The 19,338-nt window shown below is 40.1% G+C and overlaps 1 protein-coding gene across 3 annotated transcripts; it reads left to right on the top strand.

Moving 5' to 3' along the window:
* The first annotated feature begins 901 nt into the window (after window positions 1-901).
* Window positions 902-17,383, top strand: ACSL5 (acyl-CoA synthetase long chain family member 5). Of its 3 annotated transcripts, XM_041461252.1 has the most exons (21): window positions 902-912; window positions 6,528-6,687; window positions 7,229-7,337; window positions 8,018-8,082; window positions 8,162-8,263; window positions 8,581-8,680; window positions 9,843-10,021; window positions 10,628-10,660; window positions 10,868-10,919; window positions 11,465-11,538; window positions 11,986-12,063; window positions 12,277-12,411; window positions 12,887-13,021; window positions 13,096-13,191; window positions 13,729-13,801; window positions 14,526-14,614; window positions 14,695-14,811; window positions 15,247-15,390; window positions 16,303-16,408; window positions 16,782-16,849; window positions 17,243-17,383. In XM_041461252.1, exons 2-21 carry the CDS (start codon window positions 6,532-6,534, stop codon window positions 17,381-17,383), a joined length of 2,052 nt encoding a protein of 683 aa, XP_041317186.1. In that variant the 5' UTR covers window positions 902-912; window positions 6,528-6,531. The 3 variants fall into 3 exon arrangements, with proteins under 3 accessions (XP_041317186.1, XP_041317187.1, XP_041317184.1); XM_041461253.1 differs by lacking the exon at window positions 16,782-16,849 and having other exon boundaries at window positions 16,303-16,404; XM_041461250.1 differs by lacking the exon at window positions 902-912 and having other exon boundaries at window positions 6,532-6,687; window positions 16,303-16,404; window positions 16,778-16,849.
* Window positions 17,384-19,338: the final 1,955 nt, after the last annotated feature.

Here is a 19,338-nt window from a genome sequence, read left to right as displayed (position 1 = left end):
GAGAAAATTGCTATTGTTGAGAATACAGCTTCATACTTTAAAAAGATAATAGCAAACAGCTTAGAAAGAATAAACTATAAATATAATTTCAAAATGTTTTGGCTTACTTTTAATTTATATCTACTTTAAGCTGTTTTCATTAACAGACAAAAAAGCTCAATGACTTCCTCTTGTGTGGGTGGATTGTTGTTTTTTATGGGTTTTTTCTTGTTTTTTTAATTTTTTTTAATCACTCCAGTTGCCCCATGCAAGTTCCTCCCCTTTAAAGCTTCCCTCCCAATGTGCTTTTCTCCTTGCTGATTTATTTAAACTGGGGAAAAGAAACTGGCTGTAGTTTTTGACATAAGTGGTGTTGGTTTTGTACTGTGTTACTAAGGCTCCCTTTTACTAAAGGAGAAGAGGTTGATTTTCTACCCTATATTCAAAATGGTAGGTGCCTTTACTCACCAGTTCTCATCTCTATATGTGTTCTGCCAGGTTTTCTGTGTAAGTAATGAAGTTTTACTGTATTTGTTTTATTGCTCATGAGTTTGCTTGTTGTTACTCACATGGGCTTTACTAAATCCAGTGTGCAAGTGCAGTGATTAGATGCAGGGTTCAAGATAATGAGTTTTTCAGGAGCCTCCTAGGAAATCTCTGGTAGTGTGCTATCAGTTAAATGTGGACCTTGGGCTGAGTTAAGTTCCGATATGTGTTTGTTCTTTGCTCTTCATAATTGAAGTGCTGTGATAATATGAAGTAATGGACATTAATATCTAGAAACTTTAAGTGCTACATTTTCTCTGTGTGGCTAAAGTTCCTAGTGATAATATTCTAATTTTCTGAGGAGTTCTACATGAATTTTCAAGTCAAGCTTTAGTCCTTGCTCTTAATACCATGCCCTATCACTAGAGAAAACTTCCTATTAATATAGTTTTGGTGCATGAATGCTTTGCAAGAAGTGAACCTGTATTATCCAATAGGATAAACAGTAACAGAACCTGCTATACTGACTGTATTTTAAATTCTTAAAAGCTTCAAAGGGCCAGTTATGCATGTTTCTGAGTAGGTTGTTACAAAGAAAAAATCTGATATAAGGACTATATGAAAGCTTGGCTTTTCAATTTATCTGAGGAAATAACTTTTAGTACTAAGTACTAACTTTTGTACTAACTTTTAGTACTAAATACTTTTAGTACTAACTTTAGTACTAAGTAGTGTCATGATGTTGTTGCCCTCCTGATGGAGAGACAGTAATATCCAGCACAGTAAAATTCCTTATTTAAAAAATGGCCTTTCTATTTAAACATACTGAAAGCTTGAATTCAATTGGTTTTATCAGCAAGGCTCAGAAACCACAGCGCGCTGCTTCCTGAAAGTTGCTGAGGCCTCGTCCTTTCCCACCCTCTAGCAGAGTGTTTCTCAGCTAAGATCAAAAGGTGCTTGAACTGTTTGGCTCTGACTCTCTGAAGAGGTACTCTAAAGTCAAAGCCTCACTGAAGCATATCCTGGGCTTCATGCAGCTTACTGAGCATTTTGCTTCGTTTTTTGCATGGCTCTGCTCAGAAATCACTGCTGAGCTTTTGTGCTTTAACTTCCCTCTGGATGCTCAAAGTTAGATGTTCCTAAACCCTGTGGAACACAAGACTTCAGCTGCATCAAGGAGGAATATGTAATACAAAGTTTCCAAGGAATAAGAACTGGCAAGTGGCTCACGTCTACAGGAGGACGCCAGGCAAGAGCTGCACTGTGTAAGCAGATGGAAAAAGTGAGTTAGTGATGGTTAGGTAACTAATCAGTGTAGGTGGCTGTACTCCACCTTTCCTGCTTGTAAACAGTCAGTGTTACCTTACTAATGCTGAGAAAAAAGATGTCATGATCATGCCAAAAGCTTAGGCAAACTTGATGCAAAGTACATAACTGCAGAAGACATTCTCCCAGGCAGCGCAGACTGTTGCTTCCAAAACTGTGCAAGTATCAGAGATTGCTTTGTTGTCCATAATGAACTCTTGCAATGGAGATGACACTGATTTTTCTTCATATTTATGTACTCAAAAGTACAAAGATCAGCCACTTTCCAGTGGAGAGAATCTCACGTGGAGAGCATAGAGAATAACTTTAATTCCTTTTAGGCAATGAAGGAATAGCTGTAAAGGGAGAGAGGTACAGTAGAAATGAGAATGTGTACTCCTGAACTCAAGGCTGTAAATGGTATCACTGTAATCTCTTCTGATAAAAATTAAGCCTTTGACTCTGGAGCTTAGTGCATCTTATCCCTGACCATTGATCAGGGCAGACAACCTAAGTACGCTTTCAACTGTCCAGCACCTTATTGCACAAAAAGCTTAACAGGTGGCTTGAGACATCCTGTGCATTTTGTGTCCCTGGGAGTCGAGCCCTCAGAACTCAGGGGTTTCAGACACTCCACTGTTGTGACGAACACTCCATGTGTGGAGACACGAGGTTTGACTTCATTTCTCAGAAGGCTTATTTATTATCTTATGATATATATTAAAATACTACATTAAAACTATACTAAAAGAATACAGAGAAAAGATCATCGGAAGGTTTGAAAGAACAAGAATAGAATAACAAAATCTTGTGACTGCTCACAGTCTGATGCAGCTGCATCTGTGATTGGCTCTTAATTAGAAACAACTAACATGCACCAATCACAGATTCACCTGTTGCATTCCACAGCAGCAGATAGTTATTGTTTATATTACTTTCCTGAGGCCCTCAGCTCCTCAGGAGGGGAAAAATTCTATCAAAGGGTTTTCCATAAAATATTATGGTGACACTCCACCTCTGACCCCTCTGATGTTTAGAAAGGCAACTGCTGCTCACTTACCCTGCAGTGGAAGTAGGTGTCAGTCCAGTGTCCAAATTACTCTGGTTTTTTTTCTTGTTCTGCACTGAGTTTTCACTAAATTGATATAAATCAAGTATTATGTATGCACAGGGCACTTGGATTTGTGGGTTGAAGTCTGGCTGTAGCTGTTCCATAGCACAGATTTAGGCTGCAGCTGTTCTCTCACTGTGGACAGGAAGGTCTATCAAGTACAGATTCCTGTCCTCTCTCTGGCTTTTCTGCTTTGATGGCAGCAGGATTAAGTGGTATTTGGATGATGCCAGAGGTGATAAATTAGCAGCTACTTGGATTGACAAATAGTTACAGTAAAAGCTCTAGGCATAAGAAACAACTGTCCCAATTCTGGGAATTGAGACAAATTTGCCGACAATCTCTTGCCACAGCTTGAGTAACACACCCTATGTGCTTTGATGGAAGAGACTAAAGCCCTTTTGTGGAAACATTGTTGGAAAGTAAAAGAAAACATGGTCACTATTCTATTAATAAAGTAAGGGTGTTGAAAATAGTTTCTCAGAGATGAAAAACATTTTGTTTTGCATTACCTAGATCTGTGTTTTTGTGCATCTGTGCTTTTTTATGCAATACTAACCTCTCTGTCTTTAAAGAGTATATATGTAAAGTCCTGCTTATGTAGCCTCAGAGCTGTAAGTGGGCTAATGAAGACTAACAGTTACTGAAAACACCCACCAAACCCTAGAAGGCTAATGAGTGTATAATACTTCCCAGACTTTAGAGAAACTTGTCAACAGGTCTTTCTTTCAATTAAAAATTCATTCAAATATAACTGAAAATCATCCTTGACTACCTATAGGTATGCTGGGCTACAATGGGATTAGACTACTGCCTGATCTTTCTTTCTTTCTTTCTTTCTTTTTATGCAAGAGACGTGTGGAATCAATTCAGAACCTGAAGGCAAAAGTTTTGGTGCATTAAATGATCATTTCTTCATTAGGTGTTCTCTCTGGTCTTTGAGTTCTTTGCTCCAAGCAAAAAAATCATATCCTTCAGGGCTTGAAGTTCAGTCCTCCTAGATGTTCTGGTACAAACTACTTTGCATGTGAGTCAGTGAGAACAGGCAAATACCCTGATGGAAAAATTTTCAGTGACTTGTCTACTGCAGCATGGAGCATTTGGGGTTACTGGGTTCTCTGATCCTCATCACAAAAAGGTCAGACAAGTGTCTTCGGTAAATTTTCTGTCCAATAAGTCCATGTAACAGACAGTAGCTATTTGTGACAAATGCTCTGATCTGTCTGACCTAGTCAGACAGTGTTAATGGTAAGCCATAGAAATAAGCTAAAGAAAAGGACTTGGTGCATAAATAAGATAGTTTTGTTTCTTACCTCTGGCATGATACTCCAAAAACAACCAATCATTCATGACTTCTGGGAAATCATCTTAAAAGTACTATTAAAATAAGCAGATGAGAACACACTTCAGCCAATAAATAAAACTGGTGCAGCTGTACAGGCCTGTGGTCCCTCTGGTTACCTGCATATATCTTTATTCTCTCACTTCTGATTGAAAAATTACCAGAGAAGAGTCATGTGAAATGCAGTGAGTGAAAACTCCTTTTGGCCATCTGGGCACGGGAAAAGACTGGGAAAGGGCCCAAAAAACTGATTAATAATCAATATTAGGGGAGTTTTAACATGAGTATTCTGGCACCCCTCTAAAAAGATGTGAGAATACATGTGTCAGTCCAGAAAGCTTCCAACATGCAAACAGTGAAAATGTGATTCACTCTGTCACTTGGATTTAGTAGTGGGCTCTGAGCTAAAGGAATAAAGTTTGTATATTCCATCTTTCATGATGGAGAATGGAGATGCCTCTATCTAGCTGCCTCAGTGCTCATGCTATAAAAAAGTGTCTTGCTCAAGTTAATGAATGAGGAAATATGAACCACAAACCATATGAAGAAAGCTGCTTGCTATCTGCTCCATTAATGGTCCAGATATATATGGTGTCAGGAGCAGCTGATTACCAAATTCACTTTATCAATAATCTTCAGTTTTCCAAACCAAGCAGTGCTAAACCGAAACTGCTAAGTAGCTTTGTCTTGAATGTAAACTTGATCAGCAGACCTGGATTTAGTGCACAATTGATAAAGGCCCAAAGGGAGATGGTGGTTGATATGCTGTGCTACAAACAGGTTTGTGCTCCCATAGGATTAATAAGTTTCTGCCTTTCTGGCTGTACCACAATATTTTTGGACTCTCAATACATGAAGCCAAGGTCAGGAGTTTGAAGACCACATGGCAACTAAGGTTTAGAGTAGAAAAGAGGACTTGGAGTTGGTATGTCTCAGAGGTGTAGGTGATCTGGCAGCTTGGACTAGCTGAAAAGCCTCTGAGGTACCCTTTCTTATCCAGATACTGAGAAGGCAAAACATGCCTTTTTTACCAGAGAACACACCAGGATTGCTGATTAGCACTGCAACTGGAAACTACAAAACTGTAAAACAGATACAGGTTATCTAAATGATCAATCTGGGCTCAGAGACCCAAATTCTGACTTTAGCTCCTGTCTGAACTTACTATTGGTTTGTAAAATACCTTCAACTTCATTAGAATTATAGTTAAATGGTAATTGGAACTCACTGCATCAGGACTCCTGGTATTCTTCTTGTATATAGCTAAATGATATCTGACATATTATCTGCTGGTGGGGTTCCTTTGATTCTGTATGAAGGACTTTTAAAGAGTGTTTTTTTTCATCTTGCAAAGTGTGAGGTGGTGTGTCCTGCACAGATATTTAGACACTAACAAACACAAATTGCTGAGATCTGAGTTGTTTCAGACAGAAAGCAGTTTTTTCTCTTGGCAATTCAGTCTTAAAACACATCAGAACATTTTGGAGATAAACGTGCTTGTTTCTAAGGAAGAAAGCTCAGGTCTCTGTGTCTTATAAGTCTGCATTCTCAGATTTTGCTTCCCTGTCCTTGACAGAAGACACCATGGGGAATGCAAGCAGCAGAACTGTTTGTGTTTCCCAGTTAGACTTCCATTGCACACATTGACTTCCAGGTCACCACTTCCTAGTGGAGGCCAAGTTTTGATTTGTGCTGTTTTGTTTTTTTTTCACCGACCACACTGTCACTTTCTGAAATATTTGGCTGGCATGACCAGTAAAAGCAGCTGAAAATTAATATACTGTTTGTACTGCAGACATATATGTAGATTATCAAACATGTAATTTATCAATACCTTTCTTATTTCAGCAAAACCATTTCCTATTGAACACTTACAATATTGAGGAATTTTCTTACTTCCACAATTCACATCATTGAACCATAGGCATTTTTAGTTATACTTGGGGAGATAGATTTGGGAAATTATATACTGGTTTTCTTCAGACAGATTTTTTTACTTAAGGATGGAAAGAATCTGTTCCTTGTCTGACTTCATCAGGCTTCAGCTTTCTGTGGAGGTGGATGCAGCATAGATTAAGATTTATCGGGACAGGTGACTTAAGATCTCTTAAGAGGCTTAAAACATTGCATAAGTGTGTTTCACTGTTGTACCAGGACTCACCAGGGGCAAACTGCTGAAATGATTTGCAGTATTGTTTAACAAGCTACTTAAGTAACCATGGCTCATAGGTAATTAAAGCTTCGAACTCAAGTCTACTAAACCTCCTATTTGTTTCAGGTTCAACTCTGGCTCCACTGATCCAGTACAATGATCTGGATACTTCAAGTGTTGTTTTCACCTCTCCCAACACCAGCATTGATCAGTCTCATTGCATTTGGAGCTGTCATCTTCCTGTGGGTGATAAGCAGGCCAAAACCTCTTTTACCTCCTGTTGACTTGAACAAGCAGTCGATAGGAATTGAGGTAATGCTTTCTCTGCTTGTGGGCATGGTCTGTTTTGGAGCTTCATCTGAATACTGATCCATTCTGACTCTGGGTGTCAGTGGAAACTCTCCTGTCCAATATGCACAGCCTTCTCTCCCAGGTGTACAACTCAAGAGCACGGTGGGGAGATGGGAGGTCTTGAGATGCTAAGATGAGAAACAGCAGCTTGTTCCAACCAAGGCTAGGAGGGATTTTTACCAGATGGCTTTGGCTGTCACTGACTTTTTTCTGTATTTTCAATGCACTGCATCAGCTTTGAAACTGCTGCTAGACTTCATGTAATAACAGAAGTGGTAGCACTCAGTCAAGGCCTCTCAATAACCTGTAACTCAGCATTAAGGTGAGCCACCTAGAAAATTCCTTGCATGTCACTGAGTAGATCAAAATCAGGAAGGGAAAAGACTTCCCTAACAATGCAATTCTCTTGAAATGTTTTAAATGGGATTGATGAGAGAATGGCTGAGGAACAAATTATATTTTATCTGGTCTGCACTATTTCATAACCATGCTTTGTTCCTAGGGAGGAGCCAGAAGAGCTGCACTCTTGACAGATAATAACCTGCTTTCTTATTACTTTGAAGATGCTAAAACCCTGTATGAAGTTTTTCAGAGAGGAGTGAGTATTTCTGGTAAGCTTTTCATCTGGTAGTTAGTACTTGTAAAGTACTAACAAGCACTATCACAAGTAAACAAAATATTTTCAAGATGCTTTTCCTTATGTCTTGGCTGTGGTAATAATGGAGGCTAGCAAAAGCTCTTCTAACCTTCTGTGGGGTGGAGAGACAAGTGACCATATTTCTCCCTGTCCCAAGTTAGTACTAGTCTTATTTGGGAGACTGGGCAGGAACAAATACTGGAAGCTGAAGATGGTAGAGTTCAGTCAAGAGTCAGCAGATACAAAGCATCAGAGGAACTGGGGGGGAAACACCTCTCCTTTGTCTTATGATGTGAGTTTTCCTGTGAAATTACTGCCTGTTTACAACAGATATGAATTTGTGCACATCACAATTCCTATGCATTGAGATGTGTGATGGTTTGCAAGGTATTTCAACCTCACGTGGGTTGTGCAATCGAACAAATATCACCAGATCTTAGAAGTATTGCTTGTAAGGATAAAGCTAACAGTCTTGCAACCTTGGTTTGGGCAAAGTGCTTAACTATGGACACTGACCTGCTCTCCATGGAGAGCATGTTTCCAGAATGCCTGACAGAAAACATTTCCCACTTCAAGTGTTTAGTGTTATGCACTTTAGTGTTACGCAACTTCAGTACTGAGCTTTGAAATTGCTTTTCTGAACTCTTTCATTAGGAAATGGTGACTGTCTAGGCTACAGGAAACCCAAGCAACCTTATCAGTGGCTGACATATAAACAGGTGAGTACTGTAAATGACAGATGAGTTAATTTGGGATACTGCCTTGTAACACTAAAGTGGGGGAATAACTATCTTGCAGGTTTTGGACAGAGCTAAATACCTGGGATCAGGGCTTCTGCAAAAAGGATGCCAACCATCATCAAGCCAGTTTATTGGCATTTTTGCTCAGAATAGGCCAGAGGTAAGCAACAAACTGTGTATTCTTTCCTACACTATTCTGACACCTTGGGATGAGAGGGGAGTCTGTATTTAAACAGCTTCAGGCCACATGAGGAACAATCACAACTTTTTCCTTCCCAATTCCCTTTTTACTGACTGAGCACACACCATTCCAAGCATGTAATACAATGACCTCTCACAACTCTTATTCTCATGGATGTGCTCCTTCCATACCCACCGCTCCCATGTGCATGGGCTTGTCAAGCTGTATGAAGTCTGTAGGCAATCCTGTCTTGAGGGTTCCTAGTTTTCCTTAGTTGTGCTGTTTTCTCTTTTCAGTGGATCATTTCAGAGTATGCCTGCTACACCTACTCAATGGTTGCTGTTCCACTCTATGACACTCTGGGACCAGAGGCTATTGTATATATTGTTAACAAAGGTAAATATTGACTTCCACTCTTTCATAAGGATTTTTCTAGGAAACTTTGTTTTGGGAGGGCTAAGTTCAAGGGAATATGCAAAAATCAGAGTAGCTTTAACCTTAATGCTCTTATAGACACTTTCTTAGCAAAGCTGCTTTGCAGGGCATATGGCTCAATGCCTACAAGAATCCAGTGGGCTTCCTCTGTTTCCTAGTGTCTTGATTGCAAGACCACTGAAGGACCTGCTAGATCCTGTGGATCATTCTGCAATCAGAGTGCAAAACTATTTGCTGTTTGAGATTTTGCAATCTTGAACTCCCACACTGCCAAACAATCAGACAATGCAGACAGACTTGCATGTAAATTAAAACTAGATGTGTGTGTGTGTCTGATTTAAAGTTGTAGGATGAAAAGAGTGGAGGAGGGAAGGGTGAAGATATGCCTAAATCTGTTTAATCTATCTTGTTATTTCATGTTCTACAGAAACAACATCTAGCAGGTCATCATGGAATAAACTGGCAAGGAAGTTAAATAAATCTCAGACTTTCTTCACCCAGTCTTAGGAGAGATATGGGGGAAATAAATATCCACTGTTGTTACAGTGATCTGGGATCCATCCCAAAAGTAGGATTTGCCAAGCAAAACCACTTCAACACTTATGGTGGTGAATCTTGGAAACAGGTGTTGACTTGGGATTACACAGCTGTAATTTGCCAGTCTAACTGAGAACTGGCAGGCTCAGGCAAATCCAGTTCTTCTGCTGACTTAAAGGAAAAGGCCTTTATAACTGCATCTACAGGGAAGCTGAGGTATTAACTCATGAATTTTAGCTACCTTTTTCAATTTGGCCTTAATTTATTTTGATTTAAGGAAGATGGCTAAACCTAAACAATATCTTGGCAATACCAAAAGTTTCAGTGCCCATCTTGGCTGTGAGCGAAGATATTTCTCCTCAGCTCCTCAGCATTTGCCCTCACTTTATATTGCCAGAATACCACGTTTGCCCAATCAGTTGAGTATGGTAGGAGGAATCTTCTCAGCACTGTAAGCCAGCCACTGAATCCATATGAACAAATGCAAATGGCACCAAACCAATGTTATGTTCTAAAATTATGTGCTGCTGAGCTGTGTCTGGCCTCTTGTCTTCTAAACAGACTTCTGATAATTTCTTTTCTGTAGCTGACATAAGTGTGGTGATCTGTGACACGCCTGCGAAGGCAGAGGTCTTGCTTAAGAACTGTGAGGACAAGAAGACCCCATGTCTGAAGATTATTGTTCTCATGGATCTCTTTGATAAAGAGCTCAAGGACAGAGGAGTTAAAGTGGGAATTGAAATTCTGTCGCTGCAGGAGATTGAGGTAGGTAGCTAAAGGCTTCTGTAATACTTTGCCAGCTAAACACCTTGATCTTCTGTGGCAGCAATGACACTTTAATGTAAGCATTACCCAATTGTCATGCCTGTACCTGACATCTTAATGAGCAGTCATTTTGAAACTTGATATCTTTAGCTAAACAGTTGCAGAGTTCAAACAGTTGACTAAAGTTGTGTCCATGTGTTGTGAACAGCCAAGACTTGCTTAGCTTAATTTGTGATCCTGTTGTAACGTGATTTATCGGGCTTCTAAGCTGGCAGTTGAATCCAATTGGAACTGTAAGTGCAAATTACTGGCTGCTTAGACATCCCAATACTATGCTTAAGCTTGCATACATGTAAAGAGATGTGGCCTACATCAAATAAAAGGAAACCTCCACTCAGGGCTTCCAAATTCCTTAAGTAGTTCTGATCACTTTCCACACATTCAAATGTGTCCTTTCCACACTTGCAGCAGACAGTTTTTCAGAGTTATGTGTATTGGGGTCAGAGTATCAAGAGGCAAAGTAGTAAAACAGATATTGCATTTGAAATGCAATTACTTACTCCCTATTGTGCACATCTCTTAAGCTGTGTTTTTTCTCTAACACAGGAGCTGGGAAGAAACAACATCAGAGAACCAGTTGTAAGTATCTCTATGAAACAGCTAGAGACTTTTAAAACTAGTCTTTTAAACTAGTGGAAAGACCTCTTTCTATGCTGCTAGTAGAGGTGGCTAGCAGATTTTTTTTTGTGAACCAGAATTCCTGATTCATCACAGTTAGGAATTGTATGTAGTTACAGATAATCATCATAATCCTTGTACTGACTTTATGTGGCTTTTTCTCTCTAGCCTCCTAAGCCTGAAGATCTTTCTGTTGTGTGTTTTACAAGTGGAACCACAGGTAAGAATTTATAGTGATGCTTCCCCACTGAAAGAGCCTCCCCCTGCAGCTTCCCTGCACAAAAGTAAAGAAATCCTATGAACATGGAAGTAAACCAGTAAATTACCAGAGCAATGTCAAACTGCTCTTGCAGTTTTACTTGGGATACTGTCATTACAAGTCAAGTGCACTATGACAAAGATACTTAAAACTGGGGGCAAGAAAAGCCAAATTCATTTTGTCTTACCCTATGAAAAATGCAGCCTTAATGTTCAAGAGATTGGTTGTTCAACTGTGTATTTTGATCCACAGGGGCTAAAGCAAAAATCTTGTTTCAGCATTCTCTATGCTTTTCCCAGTTGCTCTGCTGTTTCAGTATTAATTTCCTTTATGTAATATCCATAGCTGAAAGCACTTAAGATGAGGCACATTTGTGATCTCTTATGAGAATAATTGCTGGGACTGAGCCTAGTACTGAGATAGTTCAAACTGAGCCAAATGAGACATGGGACACTGCCAGCAGATGCAGTCAGAGCCACAGCTCACCTTGCTTGATCTCTCCAAAGGTAACCCTAAAGGAGCCATGCTGACACATCAGAATGTTGTTTCAAATGCTGCTGCCTTCCTTAGATGCACAGAGGTAAGCTGCTCTCCAGGATATGTCCCTCAGTCATGAAACCAGCTTTAATGTGGCATTTTCTGTAAACTATTCACTCCCAGAAACCGATGCTTTCCTAAGTGCCCCATTTTCAATGAGATAATACTACTGCAAGAAACTTGGTTTGAATTGAACAAGAACTTCTATGTAGAAGTTATTCTAGAATGAGTCAGTCCTAAATACCAAGAGTACTAAACCATCTATTTCAAGACTTGCCAAAACATTAAACTAATTTTGATTTAGTGTGGATGAGTGACAGCTGCAAATCTTGAAGAGGTGATGGATGATCCTGAGCCTGAGTTGCTTCAATCATTGGAAGTGTCTGTCTCAAAGTACTCAAATTGATACAAATTTTATTTACTTTCTACTTAAAAGTAACTCAGGCAAGCACAGAAAATGCTAACCTACTTCTACTTCCTTTCCCTCTAGAACACAATTGAGTGTACAAGTTCAGATGTTGCCATTTCCTATCTTCCCCTGGCTCACATGTTTGAGAGAGTTGTACAGGTATGTACAGATATATGTATCTGAGCTTTTATAAACCAAATTATAGTAAAAGACATTAGTAATGTGTATGTCCTCAAAACCTATTCACACAATAACTTTCCTTATTTTATAATAACTGGGCACTGGAAATCATGCTGATTTTTATAGACTAATAATTATGGCTAGTGAAGCTAGGAATTCTGCTTGACTAAGGTTAGTCTGGTCAATTTTCAGACTGTTATATTCAGCTGTGGAGCAAAGGTAGGCTTCTTCCAAGGAGATATCAGGCTGCTAACAGATGACATGAAAACCTTGAAGCCAACGCTATTTCCAGTTGTACCAAGACTGCTGAACAGAATCTATGACAAGGTATGTGAGCAATTTTAGCTATGTTTTCTTTGTTTATATATCCAAACAAGCATACAAATACAAAACAATATTGAATATGTCATGACATCACCACTAATTAATTACCCCTTAGCAAGAAGAATGTTTTAGAATCCTTTCTGAGGAGGTGGAAGAAGATTTGGGAGTATAAGAATGGCATATACAGTCATGACTGGGCTAAGTTTGTTGCTGTTAAGAGAAAAAAAAACTTTCTTTACTTTTGTAATGCAAATGAATCAGGTGCACAGGTAACAGGATCCCTGTTCCTCAAAGCTATGGCTGTAGTGTTTAAACAGTAACATGAATTAGTATTGCCTTTTGGGACACCTCCTAGATACTGCAGTGGTGAAGACAGGCCTTAGAACATCGAAGTAAGATTTGGTGCCTCTTAACAAGGCAAGAATGAGATGTACAGATGTGAGTTAAACCCAAAAGTCACTGGTACTTTTCCTTGCAGATCCAGAGTGGTGCAAACACCCCAGTAAAGAATTTCCTGTTAAAATTTGCTGTGTTTATGAAGATGGCTGAAATAAAACAGGGCATCATTCGAAATGACAGCATTTGGGACAAGCTAGTCTTCAAAAAAGTTCAGGTAAGTTTTTCCAAGTGTAAGGGAGCTAAGCAATGTAATATTGGAGGATCTGATGGCTTCTTTTTCACTTGTAGGAAAACATGGGTGGAAGAGTGCGTATCATGGTGACAGGCGCAGCCCCTATATCTCCCTCTGTCCTGACATTTCTGAGAGCAGCATTAGGCTGTCAGGTAAGCTGAGTTTTCTTTTAAAGTAAGCCCTGTTTGACTATGCACAAATGAGTGACCAGTGATATAGTTGGGGTCCAGCTCAGCTTGTTCCTGGGGAAAATGCTCTCAGTCTTGGGCATTTACAGACTGCTTCATCTGAGTTGACTGTAGCAGGAAAAAAAAATTCTGCAGGGCCCACTTTAAACTACACTACCAAAAAACTATGCTGTAGGGTCTGAGAAGAGGAATAGAGAAGCAGAAATAGGAACATACAGTACTCATAGTCAGTCAAGCAGCTGCCTCTAAGTTTTTCGGCTTATTCTGACAGTCAATGAGCTCCCAAAGTAGTACATTTGAGAACAGAAAAAGAGGTGACCAAAGCAAAGTTTGAATAGGTGAACTTCAACATCTGGTTACACCAATAAGATCAAGATATCTTAAAGGCAAAGGTTGTTTTGGCTTCCTTGCTGAGAAAACTTGAGCATGGGCACAGTCAAAACTGAGGCCTTTCACACCAAGGACTTGATGTTCAAGGAATACTCATCCTTTCTTGCACAGATCTTTGAAGGTTATGGCCAGACTGAATGCTCAGCTGGATCCACTTTCTCAATGCCTGGAGACTGGACAACAGGTATGGGAGCTGAGACTTGTGAAGTCTCCCAGAGCTGTCCACATAAAGGGGCACTCAAGCCTAGGTGCTGTAATGCTTTTAGGTTAATGAAAATTAAATCATGGGTACTCAAAGTGATTCTTGGTAGCAAAAGTCACCTGTCTGTTTAATGGGTACTAAAATTCTTGACTCAACCAGAAGAAGAACCCCAGTGTAAAGTGCCGTAGGTCAGTTTAGACTTTGTCCCAGAATATAGGAAAGGAATAGAGAGCTGAGCAAACTGGATAGGGACTTCCTAAATGGCCTTAAGAAACTAGCTTTGTCTCCTAAATGACATGTTTTACTCAGAAATATTAGACATGATACTTGACTATTTTCCTGAAGGACCTTGAAGATTTAGCTTTTATCTTAGCAGTACTGGATATTCTAAATTCACTCAAGTCACCATAATGAGGATAAAATGCAAATGAATACTAGTATCTATGAGAGGTGGTCCTGAGGAGGCATGAGTGGTTAAGTGGTTTGTGGCTGATGTGGTAGATTACACTAATAGTGCTCTAAGCATCAAGACTTACCTGCTATTTGTCCTACATTAACTGTCTGAAAATGGCATTGCAACAACTTGCTTGAACATTTGATGCCAGACTCCTTTAAATAACACTGGTTCATGGTAAAGCAGTGAACAAACCCAGTAAGTATCTACTATCACTGCAGTCTTTTTTGTTGATTTTTTTTTTTCTCTTAGGCCATGTTGGAGCCCCTCTGGCTTGTAATATCATAAAATTAGATGATGTGGAAGAAATGAGCTACTTCTCTTCTAACAATGAAGGCGAGGTAGGTACCATCTCCTGAGCACGTCAAGAAATACTGAAACATAAGACCTGGTGACTAACAGTGTTCTCTACTTGCTATAGGTCTGCATTAAAGGACCAAATGTGTTCAAGGGTTATCTGAAAGACCCTGAGAAGACAGCAGAAGCAATTGATAAAGATGGCTGGCTCCACACTGGAGACATAGGGAAATGGTTGCCAGTGAGTATTTGCTTAACACAAACCATCTCTTGCATGTGAATTCCTGTTACTTCACAGTATTCTCTAAAGATAAAAGGATAAAAGTCTCTACACAGTAGATTCACTAGGTAACTCCAGGCAAAGCTCCAAAGACCAATTAGGTTACAGGATATTAAATAACACCTGCTAGGCCCATAGTTAAGACTATTCTTCACTGTAGAAGTGATATAACAAGGTGTCTTGGTTTCTGTCAGAGGAGGATAAAGGAGCAGTCCAATCATGTCCTGAGCTAAATGGAGAAATTACACAAACCCTTCTCTCTGTAGAAAGCAAAGACCAGTATGTGGCTTCCAGACTAGTTCCAGATGTGCCTTTCATACAACTAAACCAAACCTGCTTATCTTCTCTTATATAAGACAGTGACTTGGAACCAATGACTCCACTTTTATCTTCTAGAATGGAACGCTGAAGATCATTGATAGGAAGAAGAATATATTTAAACTTGCACAAGGAGAATACATTGCTCCAGAGAAGATAGAAAATGTCTATATCAGAAGCCCTACTGTAGCCCAGGTCTTTGTACATGGGGAAAGTCTGAGGGTAAGTGATGTTAGGAGTATCCTGCAATATTTCCTACCACAAGTTCTGGATGATCAGGGCACAAATGTATGCATGTACAAGAGTCCTTGAACAAAATCTGTTCCTAAGACAGCTGTGTTTATAAGAAGGTGTTCTCAGACCTACAGACTTCCCAAGTGACACCTGGCATTTTTGCAAGCTGGGTAAAGGCTAATTACATACCTGTGCAGAATTGGTATGTCAGGTCACTTCTGTGCAGTTTAGATTCATAGAATAGTCCCCCCTGCAATAAGCAGGGACACCTTCAACTAGATTAGATTGTTCAGAACCCCATTCAGCCTGACCTTGAATATTTCTAGGGAAAGGGCATTTTCCACCTCTCTGGGCAACCTCTGCCATTGTTTTGCCACCCTCACACACACAAAAAATTCCTTATATTTAATATAAGTTTACTATCTTATAGTTTAAAACCATTACCTCCTGTCCTATTGCCACAAGCCCTACTAAAAATTTGTCCCCATCTTTCTTGCAAGTTCCCTTTTAGTTTTGAAAGGCCACAAAAAAGTCTTCCTGGAGCCTTCTCTTCTTCAGGCTGAACAACTCCAATTCTCTCAGCCTTTCTGCACATCAGAAGTGTTTCTCCATTCCTTTGCCACAGAGGTGTTGCCTATGCTAGCAGAGGCCAGTCTTCAGTCTGTAAACAGGCAAAATTGCTGGATCATTCAGCACACATAACAAACTGTGTCAGTACTTCAGTTACTGCTGTCACAACTCTCAGTGACTTGGAAATTCTCATAGCTACCTTTGAAACTCTCAAAATGCATGGAGATGTACATTTGACTTGTCATAGAAACACTGCCTGCAAGCAAGCTCACAAAGACATTTAGTATGCCTTAGCTTGGTCTCAGCCTGACTATTTCCACTTGTTTTCAGTCTTATCTAATAGGTATAGTGGTTCCTGATGCTGAGATGCTTCCAGAATTTGCAGCAAAACTGGGAGTCAAAGGTTCCTTTGAAGAGCTCTGCAAAAACCCGGTTAGTGGCGTTGTGTTTAGTGGGTTAGAGACAGAATTTAATGCTAAGTCCAATCCTACATTGCTCTTGGTTCTATCCACCTCTTTTCAGTCATTTGAACTGGTTTAATGAACTGGGTGAGTCATGCAAGCAGCCTTACAGCAAAAACTAGAACTGAGTATAGGTGTCTCTTGTTTCAAGGGCTATCGCTGCTTCTCTGCCGGTGAGAAGATAGACATGACTTGGTAGCGGCCTTAATATGAGAAATCTTGAATGTTGAAATATGTATTCTTGCCATCCTCAGTTCTCCCTGACTGGGCAAATGGTTATGGTTTTGAGCTGCAATTACAGAATGACAGCTTTACCCACTCTGCTTCTGTTGTGTTTCTTTTAGGCAGTGAAGAAAGCTATTTTAGATGATATGATCAGACTGGGGAGAGAGGCTGGCCTTAAATCCTTTGAACAAGTGAGTACATTCAAATCCTGCTTGTCAGTAGCACCTGTATTGCTAACACAGTGGCTGGGAAGTCTTCATTCCTGCTACTGCCTGTTCCAGGAGGGGCCCTGAGGCAGCTGCCCCAGACACCTGATGGAAGCAGTCAGTGAAACATTGGCTGCCTGTCCCTAAACCAGGAGACCAGGAGCTGTGAAGGGCAACAGCAGCACTTGCCAAGAGATGGAGTGGAGGTTCACAACAGGCTGTACAGGCTGTTCAGGAATTCCACCCTCTTGCTGTGTCAGCCAAAAAAAGTTTAGTTACTGGATCTCCTGGGACTAAATTCTTGCCCAAGGAAGCTGGGAAGAACTGTTGCTTTTCTTCTAATGATGTGCCATGCACTAAATTATTTTCTTTTAATAGGTTAAAGACCTATACATCCACACAGAGTTGTTTTCTGTAGAAAATGGACTCTTGACACCAACACTGAAGGCAAAGCGAGGAGACCTTGTGAAATACTTCCAGAAGGAGATTGAGGCCCTCTATTCATCTACTCAGGAATAAATAGCCAGTTTAACTTAAACTGCATGGAGTAGGTAAATCTGTGACACTACATGGCCTATGGTGAAGACAGGCCTGAGTGGAGGGGAACAGGAACTTAAATTGATTTGTTTCTAGTACCTGAGAAAAATGACTTGTGGATGAAGATGGCTGTAGTATAAGTGACACCTAGCAGTGTTAACATCCTGTGGGACTAAGCATCAACTGTCTAGGCTAAGCCAGAACATTCGTCTTTCTTGGACTGTGACTGAAATGCAGTAACATGCAAGAACCTCAGCCTTTAAAAGACAGCTGTATGCACTTCTCACTGTCAAAAGCAAATCTTGTTTTCCTGCTGAAACTACGAACTCCACTGTGACCTGTTGTGGACTGATCTGCAATCAGACTGAACACAGTATGAATTCATGCTAACATGAGTTTAGCAAACACAGAAGTGAATTTCCTGTTCCTAGTCCTGGACCACATGGTACAAGTTGTTTATAATGAAAATGAGTAATCATTTGCAAAATACATTTGTCTACAGCAAATGTTCATTCTTTAGGAGGCACTGGATCAGTTTTTGCACATTTTCAAATGAAATGGCAGTATTAAAGCCTTTACACTTACAAATTTGAGCCTAATAAGTGTAAAACTTTAACTGTCAATCCTAAGGATATAGGATGCAATAAATTGAGACTGCACAATCAAATTAAAGCCTGTTTGAATTACTTGTGGCTCTGCTACAACCACATTGTCAGCTGCCTGGCTCTATATGACTGCAGCTAGAACACAACTGCTGCAGAATGTGAACTTGTTCCCTACACTGTCACTGGTCAGCCACAGCTCCAGCCATGAGGCAATAATTTAGTGTAGTCCAGATTTGCTCCTGTAGTCTAGTTGCTCCTCTACCCAACTTTCTTTTCCTTGTCTTCAGCTTAGGCTGAGGTGAAAGAATGAATGTACCACATGAAATAAGATGTGAGATTTTCTTGTGTTAAGCTGCCGCTTCAGAAAATGATTTAAGCAAGATGAAAACTTTCTTGTCTCTTCCGTAAGTCTGTGCTGTTTCTACTAAGAGCTCCTCCCTGTCCCTGCAGTAGTCAGCTCTAGCAGTTCAAAAGGCAGTGCTAACAAGGATGCAACATGGGGAAGGTGTATCTGTAGCTTTCCTAGGCCAATTCTCTTTGTCTGCAGACAAAAATTGTCTTCCCTGTCTTGTTCAGACAGCTAGTGGCTTTTCCTCTCCCTCTTTCATGCTCTTGCTCAGCTATCCCAAAATGAAAGCAAGATTTATCAAAAGATCCCCCTCTTGCTGTTAGGCAGCTCTAGCTTTGACTAGTAAAAACAACCGACCCAATTCTGTTTCTAGTCTGGGACCTTGACATCTTAGGGTAACCATTGTGTCACTTACTGTACTTGTCAGAAATGTGAGGCTATAAAGGCTTCCAAGTCTCTGAAACTAGATGTAAGGATGTTGCTTATCTTTCCGATCCTTTCCTTAAAGCAATGTGACATGAAAGTCAGTGGTGGCCTAATCTTTTTCTCTGGGGGAGACTGGGGAGAAAAAAAAAAGAATCAGGGAAGAAGAAATGTATGCCAGAACTGCTTCTGGACACAAAAATGAGCAAGTTACTTTGCAAGAGTAAATCCAGTGATACTGAGATCTGCAGAAACTCGAGGCTGAATCCTGTGATGCCACCTGCTGCAGTGCCTGGAAAGTACTTCTGTTGATACAATAAAGTGATGCTTCCCTTAACAGATATGCTTGGAGGGTGAATAGCACTGCCTCAACAACAAAACATATATAGCAATTCAAGTATCAGTTTCATATTGGTCTCTTGAGTGGCACTTCGGCCACATGAACTGATTTTCAAATCCTCTCAACCTGGCTGACATGTAACTCTACACTAGGAGAGAACAAAAGCAACTGCTGTATTCTGGACACATTTAAAAAGCCTTGAGCTGGTACAAGTTACTCT

Source organism: Pyrgilauda ruficollis, unplaced genomic scaffold (genome assembly GCF_017590135.1).
Source record: "Pyrgilauda ruficollis isolate IOZ18807 unplaced genomic scaffold, ASM1759013v1 scaffold15, whole genome shotgun sequence".
NCBI lineage: Eukaryota > Metazoa > Chordata > Aves > Passeriformes > Passeridae > Pyrgilauda > Pyrgilauda ruficollis.
The sequence above is the reverse complement of the archived record's forward strand: the minus strand, read 5'-3'. Positions and strand labels throughout refer to the sequence as shown.

What these genes read in the sequence shown, in the direction of transcription:
- ACSL5 (XM_041461252.1), top strand. Translation starts at nt 6,532, where the DNA reads ATGATCTGGATACTTCAAGTGTTGTTTTCACCTCTCCCAACACCAGCA. An exon ending in TGTTTGAGAGAGTTGTACAG is followed by an intron (nt 12,064 to 12,276) that starts GTATGTACAGAT and finishes GTCAATTTTCAG; the next exon opens with ACTGTTATATTCAGCTGTGG. An exon ending in TACATGGGGAAAGTCTGAGG is followed by an intron (nt 15,391 to 16,302) that starts GTAAGTGATGTT and finishes ACTTGTTTTCAG; the next exon opens with TCTTATCTAATAGGTATAGT.